Source organism: Buceros rhinoceros, unplaced genomic scaffold (assembly GCF_000710305.1).
Source record: "Buceros rhinoceros silvestris isolate BGI_N320 unplaced genomic scaffold, ASM71030v1 scaffold11614, whole genome shotgun sequence".
NCBI classification, from domain to species: domain Eukaryota; kingdom Metazoa; phylum Chordata; class Aves; order Bucerotiformes; family Bucerotidae; genus Buceros; species Buceros rhinoceros.
The window spans coordinates 4627-14731 of record NW_010410112.1 but is presented as its reverse complement, the minus strand read 5'-3'; the positions used below and the strand labels follow the sequence as shown (position 1 = coordinate 14731).

At 39.4% G+C, this 10105-nt stretch overlaps 1 protein-coding gene across 1 annotated transcript in view; it reads right to left on the bottom strand.

Annotated features, from left to right (window-relative positions):
• The window catches only part of RUNX2 (runt-related transcription factor 2), a gene marked incomplete at its 5' end in the record, with an annotated part of 81818 nt that extends 73888 nt beyond the window's left edge, over positions 1–7930 (bottom strand). The window contains 2 exons of the mRNA XM_010135487.1: positions 2066–2170; positions 7774–7930. Coding sequence (XP_010133789.1) covers positions 2066–2170; positions 7774–7930 — 262 coding nt within the window. The remainder of the gene's footprint in view (positions 1–2065; positions 2171–7773) is intronic.
• Between the last annotated feature and the right edge of the window lie 2175 nt (positions 7931–10105).

Below are 10105 nucleotides of genomic sequence, written 5' to 3'. Positions count from 1 at the left end.
TCTTTCCCTGAAATTCACATTTAATAATTAGTCATTCTGGAGGTGTCATAGCCTTGAAAGTATCAGACTGCAGTAACAAGTTGCAGAACCAAACTGACCCCAAAGTAGAGCTTCACTAAGTGTTTAGCCAAAATATTAAAATTCAAATGAACAGTCAAGCTCAAAACCGGCCTTCTTTAAAAAAAAAAAAAGAAAAGAAAAGATTTAGACAGATATAATAACTCCATCTAGACCACAAGAACTAAGTTACTGAGTTACTAGGTTCAGCTATTTCATGAGAATAGCAGAAAGACAGCATGTTCAGAGGCCTTTCAGGTCTAAACTAAAAAACTCCAGCAGAACTTGGAAATTTTATTAAGTGAGATGAACACGGTCTCATTTTAACCCACTGATCACCAAAACAATTAGTCCTGATGCAAGCAGGTTTCCTTTCTGAGCTACACAGGGTAGACCACGCTATTCTCCATTCCGTTTTCAAACTGCTGTGCTCTTTCACAGCAGTGGTGTCCTCTGCTGGGTGATTTCCTGTTTTGTGGATGCCTCAGTACATACATGGAAGCAACCTCCAAATGGGAATGGGTAAATGATGTATAATTTATTCCCTGGTTTTTACTCCTACATTCATGCAGTTTGCCCAGTGTCTCCAAGTAAGCTACATGGAGCACCAGTTGCAGGTGAAAATTAAAGATGAGAATGGATTCAGCTCGGGAGAGGAGACAGAACAAACATCCCCTCGCTATAACAGGCAGACACCTCAGCTGTGAGCAGGTAGCAATGCAAGTAGCCATTTATCCATACTTGCTTTTTCTTATCTGCCATTCAAGGTGAAACTCTACAGCCTGGACAGCTCTTGCAGAAGGCATTTCAGTTCCCGTCTCTCAGTGTAAGCAGAGGTGACACCACAGCGTGTATTAGCACGAGAAACACTTAACCACATTAATTCTGTCTAAGGCTTTCTACTCCTTCTGTCTTTGTGGTATTTAAAAAAAACCACCATGAAAGCTTCTTAAAGGTCTCATTTGTATGTGCAGATCAAAGGCAAAATAATTATTTTAGATGCTTCCATTATAGAGATTTTTTTAAATGTGGTTATTCATCAAGTAATTCTTAATCTCTAGTTGTAAATACAGCTATACCTGGTTAATCCAATGAATTTAGAAAGTTAGATGAAGAAACAGCTCCAGAACTGGCTCATCAGTGATACCCATATGATGCGAGACTGGTTACCAGCTAAATGTGCTAGACAGAGGCAGCTCTATAAATCATGGTGGATTAACCGGACTTGACTGTATCTAAAAAGCAATGCTACCCATAAAACTGCTACAACATGACAAAACACAGTTGTCATAAAAATACAGCTAGCAATCATTGCAAATAGATTCTCAGTAAGTTAGGAAGGTGCACTGCTATAAGATAAGCATGCTGAGCGGAAATCTGCTGGATTATGTTTAAAGGAAATATACTTTCTGTGCACAAATAAGAAACAAAGACTGTGCTATTGATACACTGAACTGGGATGAGCCTGTAGCTGAAAACCAACTTCAAGTATGATGAGATAAACCAGGTGCATTAATTACCTGATGGCAAAAGAATTTAAGGGCAAACAAAAAGGCACTCTATTATATATTTTCTCTCTGTGCTAGGACTGATCCTGAAAGATCAGTCTCCTATTTTGTTCTAAACATCTTCAGTTGGAAGCTTACAGGAGTTTATGGAATTTAGCAAGCTGCAGGATTGTATCTGTTATGCTTAAATCAGATTATATAGGAATACAGAGAGTTTAGTTCTCATTTACACTGGCAGATAATGCATCAAGACCTTGATGTGAATGAGAATAAGGTTCGTGATTGCCCAAATTCAGCCAAGCACTTAAGTGTGTGTTTAATGGAAGTATGTGTGTGGTCCAATAGACTCCAAATTAAGCATGCACTTACATATTTTGCTGAGTAAGAACAAAGATACATATTTCATTTTACAATGTTTGACAAAGATATATATTTCATTTATGGGTCTCTGTTAAAAAAATTAAGCAGACTTAAGTGCAAAATTAAGATGTAATACTCACTTCTTGGCTCCCTTGGCCCATCCACTGTAACCTTTATAGCTCTGTGGTATGTAGCGACTTGGGGGGGATTTGTCAAGACAGTTATTGTCAAAGTAAAGCTCTTCCCTACAAAGCGAAAAAAACAACAAGGAATGAGTGATTACAACATGAAAACAGTCACATGCATGTTCAGTAAAGAATCGGAGACGTTTAAAATTATTCCCTGTCGTTACCACAATCGTGAAAATTAAAAACATAACTGACCATAGGAGTTTTCTTCTCCTTCGGTTTTACTCTATGTCAAGAGTATGTCCATGTGTTGACAATCTAAATGTTTCTTATTTAATAATGGGTCATCATACAATGACAGAACAAAAGTGATTCACTGCTGAGGACAAGCCAAATTCTTTGCTGTATTGAAAGTGGTGTAAATCCAAAGCAAGTCAGATAATTTAAAAATTTACTCCAGTTTTGCAGCTGTGTGACAGAGAGCAGAATGTGGCCACATGTTATTTAGTTTGCACAGTTTTATCATTTCATTTTGTCTGCCTTGACTACAATAAGATGAGGAAAGAATATATCTTCCTCCTGGGAGTCATTTTAGCAGGGAATCAGTGTCTCCTGTCCTTCATGTGCCAGGGGTAATGTGATGATATCATTATTACTGGAACACACTTTTCCTCCCTACATATATTCCATCTATGAAATACTAAGAAAGCCCCCAACTTTCCTGTGAGGGTGAGAAACTGCTGTGTGCACGTATGTGGCTATCGTAAGTCTGCTTTTTTTTTTACTTTTCAAAGTTGGAACTCATGCAGAGATTGCACAAGAGCAGCCTTTAGCTGAATGAAAACGTTACAAAGAAATAAATAAAGGGAGCTGCCTGCGTCTGAGCGCACATTCTCACAAGGCGCTGGCCCCCGTTCGGGAGACTCACTGACAGTTGTAATCTGTTAGATATGCAACGGTTAGTCATGTCAGATAGTCAAAACTGAAAACTGTTTCAAGACAGGAAAAGGTGGGCGTACAACAGTGACTCAATAAAACAGTCAGCAATCTTCGGCCCTCATGCTCATTTAAGCTGCTACTCTACCAGACGCTTAAAACTCTGTCCCCCCCACCTCCCCCGTGTGTATACGTGCATTTTTGTTGCTAGGGCTGTTCCTCTTGCTGAACTCTGAAGGCATTCAATCAAGACACAAATCTTAAATGATATGTAACAGTGCAAACTTAATGCAGTTTTTTCGAGCCTAATATAGAACAGCTTATATATAAGGCAAAACATAGAACAGAGCTTTGGCTGTCAAATCTAGTAATTCGTCTTTCTTTCTGGTCCAAGTCGTATATCCCCCAAACCTGCCTGAGACACGCATCATTTATTATCAGGAGTGCAACTTCAAACTGCCTTGGCTATATTTTTCGAGAACTAGAATGTGACATGGATTTTTTTTTTTTAAGGAACTACAACTGTCATTTAGAATAAAATGATTTTCCAGGTGTAGCTGCTCTCCAGCTGTGCCCATCTTTCCGAGAGATGGGGGTCAGAGGGGAGGCTAGGACTCTGGCAAAGGTGCAAAAACCTCAGGAGGCTGAATTCTGCCTCAGTGGAGATGCATGGCTGAAGGTGGTTTTCCCCAGTTTCACTGGAAAATGGGTAATTTCTCAGATCTCTTGAGAGCGATCATCACAGGAGGAGAGTTAGGTACGTGTAGGACATCCAGTCTTTGTCCAGTCCAGCCTATCCACCGTCCCCAGAGGAAAACTGTACAGCATGTGCATAGGCAGCCTTCAGACACACAGCACCATCCCTACTGAAGCACATAGTGCTCCCACACCGGCTTGTTCAGGGCTGCAAAAGGGTCTGTGCCTTTTATCCCTCTCCAAGTACGAATTCAGCCTATTGCTTGGATATATAATATATAATTTGCCAGGGACAGGTTTAAGGCCTTCTTCAGCATGAGTTTATCATGTCAAAAAGTCCTGACTATTCAATTGTATGGTGATGATGACATTCACATCACAGTTACCCATATGAAATCAGCAGAATATTGTTGGTAGCAAAGATACTAAAGGGATTTTCCATATACCTTCAAATGAAGATCTTGACCTTCCAATGATACCGTTCTGTTTATATGCCAAACCAGTAAAAAAGTCTATCACGACTAAAAATTAACCTAACAGAATATACTATTTGTAAGACCCTCTAAAATCATTCTATAGAAAAGCATTGCAAGATTTTCTACACTAAATATACCTCTGCAGAAAACAATAGCCAGAAAAAAAAAACGCATTCCTTCACACCTAAAAGCTGTGTTTCAACCTCTTGTATGAGCATTTCTAAACTGCCACCTCTCAGCCAACATAAACTGAACAGGTAAGCATCTGATTTGAAAGGGAAACTGGTTTTGTTCCCTAACTGGTATTCTACCGAAGCGAGGCACTAATGAAGTAACAATGATGAAGGCCCCTTGCACTCAGTAAACAATACACCACTTCATTGAGGGGAGCTGTACAGCCCCACCAGTGCCCTCAGGTTCCAGGGCTTTCAAGAGATGATTTACATATTACAGGATTAAGAACAAAATAAATTTTGAAGGTCCCCTGTGACACAGGTGATGCTTATGCCTTCCACAGATATTTCACAGATATCCCTCCTCAGCTGTGAAATCCTTTAATGCACTTTTTATCGCCTTTCTTTACTAGCCTTAGTCATGTCAACTATCCACTTCTAGAGGCTGAAGACTAATTGTAGTTCTCTTTTATTAAATTCCCCAGCCAAGCAGTCATCTGGCACTATTGATTCAGTGTGTGTAAACTGTGTGTTCTTTGTTATTCACAGGTGTGAGCCGAGCTGACGCAGGGGAGACAAGATGGACATGTGCTGAAGCACACGGCAAACCCCAGAAACTAACCTGGAAGGTGACTCGGCAGCTTGTGCATGTTGCATGTTTTTTCAGTTAGATGCTAATGTGATTAAAGTATCAGGACACAACAAAATTAAGGTTATGATCCTTTGCTTATTGAAGACAGGAATTCTTTCTTCTCTGCGCTGTGGATTTGGCTTGTAGAAGTGAGCTACTGCCTCAAAACCACACACAGACTTCTGCATTCACATAAAGCACCCCAGCTACTTATTCTTATGAAACCAGAAAAGGCATTTAAGAGAAATTATACAAAGAAAAACGTGAAGCTTCTGTCAGGCAAGCAACATTAATATGTATAAAAATCAGGTTTCTCCATTAGGCCATGGGAAGCAAGAAAAACGTGGGAGAGGAGGTGAAGTGGTAAGTTGATGATTCAGATTTCACAATCAAATTTAGAGATACAGAGATCAAAGAGCGAGGTGTTTAGAAAGATGTAAATCTACAGTCAGGAACAGGTGTGGATTAGTTTCTCGCCACTGAGAAATGATTTCTTTATTACTTTATTTTTCCTGTTCTACTTCAGACTCATATCTGCTGATATTTGTCTATGTAAGGAGCTTTCTCACTTCTATTTGCAACTACTGCTTTCTTTTCCTGCTATTTTAAGCAGAGTTCTAAAAATCTATCACTAATGATAACTCTTTCTCCTTCTCTCCCTCTCTCTCTCCCCCTCTCTGTTCTAAGTCTGGAAGACAAGTCTGGACCAATTTCTCCATCCTGCCTCTGGCAGCAGAATGCAGCATTTCAGATCCTCCACTGAGTCCCGGCTGCTTCAAAGGAAAAGCCCTACTTTCTTCCGTTAAGATCATAAGAAATATAGGGGGAGGGGGTCAGCTCTGTTTGGACATAATTACACTTCATCAAAAGAAGCTTTCTTCATCTTCCATGCGTGAAAAGTCTGCAAGCAGTTAAGTCTGTCTTTTTTCTTCCTTTTTTTTTTTCTTTTTAAATATAAAAATTGCTATTTGGGAAACTAGCCAAAACTCAGAAAGCCAATATAGTAAAACAGTGCACACCCTTTGTTTTTCTTTGAAGTCTCTTAAATAAATATGTTGAGGGTTTGAAAAGTACACTATCGCTTTTCCATAGATTCTACCCAGATTGATCAGAAAACAGTCTATTCCAAGTCTGCTAGATAAAAATATAAATTAAACTACAGGAACCAAATTTCAGGAGGTTTGTGTTTGTATGTGTCTGTAGTCGTATCCACTGACGCTTTAGGCCTCTATTTCATTTCCTATGCTTTAATAAAAAGTATATATCATAGGTTTCAAATGAAATTCACAGATCAGAGGCAGTACATCACATTTCAGTTCTTTTTCAGCACTACTGAAAGACTGATACACTACTGAACTCCTACTGTAAGGCAGCAGTAGTGATGGAGCCAGAGAACTTTCAAACCTAATCCATCAGCAGAGTAACAAAGCAGACTGTTTTTTTAAAGAAAGCAAGACAAATGGAAGAGAGGGGCAACACCTTATCCAAAAGGGCAATGAAATCCATATTTATATTGCATTACTGTTGCAGCAGTTATTCTGTCTTTCAAGTTATTCTTTATTATCAATACTTTTTAAGCCGTAAAATGAAAAAGGGAATTGTTGGTTGCGTCACTAAAATAAAAAATAGCCACTGTATGCCTCGCTTATGAACTCACTTTCACAAAGCACTTGTAAAAGAGTGCCCGCTCATTTAGACTATCTAGGCCTCTGCCATATGTTTAACTTTCTTCTGCATAAATATTCTTTCCTTCCTTAAGATGAATTACAACTGCTTTCTAAAGAACTTACTGTAGAATTAGCTTTACTGCTAATTTCTCAGCACAGTTTTTCGGTTTCTGTTGCTTTGTTTTGCTCCATGCAGGAGTAGTTTTTAAGAAAAGAATAATTACTTCAAATACATAAAGGAAAAATACATAGGTGGAATCAACAGCTGATATAACAAAACCCTCTGAAGATTCCTGCAGCAAAAACTGAAGTGCCAGCTTCCTTCGAGCTATCATTTCAATCACGACCTAGAATTTGAAAGCAGCTACAAAACTCTTCAAGAGGAATTCTTGCAAACTTGCAATGATTACTAAGTGCAGCGCAACTTCCAGATTATAGGAAACTCCTAAGCAGCTGGAAGACAATGACAGCACTCTACATCTTAAAAAAAAAATCTGGATGTTACCCTGTTGTTAAGGTTAAATTTAGTTCAAGCCTAACCTTACCAGCAACTCATAAAAAGTCAACCTTTACTAAAAAGTACAGCTTATTTTTGCAGGCTGTATGTTGTTTGATTGTAAAGGGTGAGGAAGTCACTAGAAAGCTTTCTACCAAGAGCTGTAAGCCTTTAAAGAGAAAGCCCTTAAAGAACACAACCTATAGCACATGGGATATGCAAAATCCCCCTAATTACAGCTGTTCGACAACAGCTTCAGAAGCACCTCTACCGCTAAAGGGAATTCTCAATCTCTCACTGCCACAGCCTGAGATAGCCTCTGACTGCAGGTAACCCAAATCACAAATATCCCCATTTCCTTCTGCCTTTGCTGCGTGATTAAAACAGGGAATTGGGTATTCTGTGAATCACTTTTCAAAACCTGTGTCTCATAGAACCAGGGACACGAGGAGTCAGAAATACTTAAGCGAAACTCTTAACTTGGCTCGCACAAATGCTGAAGTTTGCAAATAAAACATGCAATCGTTCCTCCAAATGAAAGGCCAACAGTGATTTATTTACAGATTAATCAGGATTTCATTGCAAAGTTTGACCTCTAGACATTGTTCTTACTTCATTATGGACACATAAAATGCAGTGGCCTACCTCTTCCACTTCTGCCAACAAATCGTAAGTCATTAAATCTGGCCACCTGGTTCTTCATCACGGCAGAAGCATTTCGCAGCTCTGCAGAGTAGTTCTCATCATTTCCAGCCATGACAGTGACCACTGTTCCATCAGGCACTTCTCCTAAGGCCACCACCTGTTAGAAGGGAAGACAACAGCTCATGAAGCAACACTTTGAAGACACGTGTCTCCATCGCAGCTTTGCAGGCTGTGATGCTCATTATGAAGCTCTGTGGCAGCTACTCCAGCCCGCTGTGTTGAGGAGTCATGAACACAGAACAAAGTGCCACATCAAACAAAGAAACATCTTGTATTGTCTCCCTTTCTCATAGCCTAATAGGGAGTTTCTTCTTTGTTACATTTCTTCAGAAGCATTCAACATCCTTATGTAGAGTGTATGGTTTAATGCTTCCTGAAGGCCAACTTTGTTCTTAGCAACCAGTGAGCAGCGAGAAAACATGAGCCACGGCTCATATCCATAAATTATACACAGGAACACATTTGAAATGGAAAGTTAGAAATTACCAATAGCAGCCTTATCATCCAGATTTGGTTCTACTTCTCTGCTGCTTGCATCCATCACCCTGACCCCAGAGCTTCGCAGACTTCAAGCTAGAGACAAACCCCCATCTACCCATCCCAGAAGTGGCACCAGGGGCATCAGCAGACAAAGCTCTCTACCCAGGACGCTGCTGCGATAGAGCACTTTATGGCTGGAATTTCAACTCTTCAGATGCAATATAAAACAAAGGCTGTATTTCCTTGCAGGCATGTAAACGTTCATAGCGCTCGCAGGAGTCACATGTGGTTAGTGCGGATACCTCCCTCAAATTCCAGGATGGGTGAAGGGAAGATACCAAAGTATTTCTCTTTGTGTTTCAGCTAGCATCTGATAGTCTCACTTCAATGCTTCAGCAGTTGTGCAGGGCTCCAGCATCTGACTAGATAAATGCCACAGAGCAGGCAGCCACTGACTTCTAATTCAAAAATGCTAGGGATACCCACAGTGTTACTGCACTGAGACTTCTTAAAGCAAAAATAAAGTTCAATAAAGTTGACTTCAAATAAAGCAAAAATAAAGTTCAATAAAGTTGACTTCAAATAAAGCAAAACTAAACTTAATACTAAGTTACTAGGAAGAAAATATGCGTGTTGCTTTTCACAGGGTAAAAAAGTATCAGGAAAACCGTTTTCTTTTGCCCAATTAGGTAATGATGATGCTGAAAATAAATTTGTAGCAAAAAGAGATTCACAAATATTGCATGGCTGAGCTCAGACTTGAAAAAAAACAGCCTTGAGATTTGATGTCTGTCCCCTTGCAGCTCCTACCAGTTCACATGGTCAGATACGACTTTTTACGTTATTCAGAGTAATTTATTCTGTCTCTTGAAATATATTATTACATTTTGTCATAAGCCTAGCTTGAAATGTCTTTCCCATAAACGATTCTGTCTGAAAGTAATAATTGCAGGTTGCACTTCAATATTAATTAAGTGAAAAGAATGAGGTGTTCTGAATATACAGGGAGAGCAGCACTATGTGGCCCAGCGCACTGTACAATGTTTCGCTAAAACAATAAAAACTAATGACAGAGGTATTAAAAATCAGAAAATATTTAAAATAGACTTTATTACTTAAATTATAGCTTGTCTTATTCAAAAGAAGTATTGAAGAGAAAGAAGAAAACAAAGCTGAAACACTGTGTAAAAAGGTTCTGCCCTGGCACTTTTCTGTTTTTACATAAAATACCAGGTAGTACCACCCCAAACTGAAAACCAAGCTTTGCCACAAAGTACGGTGAGATCTTCATCTATGAAGAAAAGATTTTATTTTAAAGTGCTATGAACACCCCTATACATAAAAACACAGGAACCACCATCATGGGTAAGATCTGAGGTCCCACTAGTTCACTGCCTTGGGTCAGACAGCAACAAGGGTCTGAAAGCAACAAGTTCAAAGTGAGCTGTCAGGAATAATCAAGAATAATCAAATAACAAATAATAATCTGCTGAATAGATTACGAAGCTGACTTTAAACCTAAATAAATGGATATTGGCTTAAACTCTAGAGCAAGGGGCCTGAGACTAGTTATAAACCACCCTTCCCAGCTTGCGATAGAGCACACTATCTCCGGACAGCCTTGCCATCCCTGTTAGCATCCAGGGGAGTGGCAACCTGTGCTTTTTATATCTCACGGGACAAGAAACAAAAAACAAAAAAACAACAACAAAAAAATCACATTAACTCCAGAAATGCAAAGAAGCCAAGAGCACAGGAGGAAGTGCGAGTCTGCCAGGGGCCTCGGAAGAGG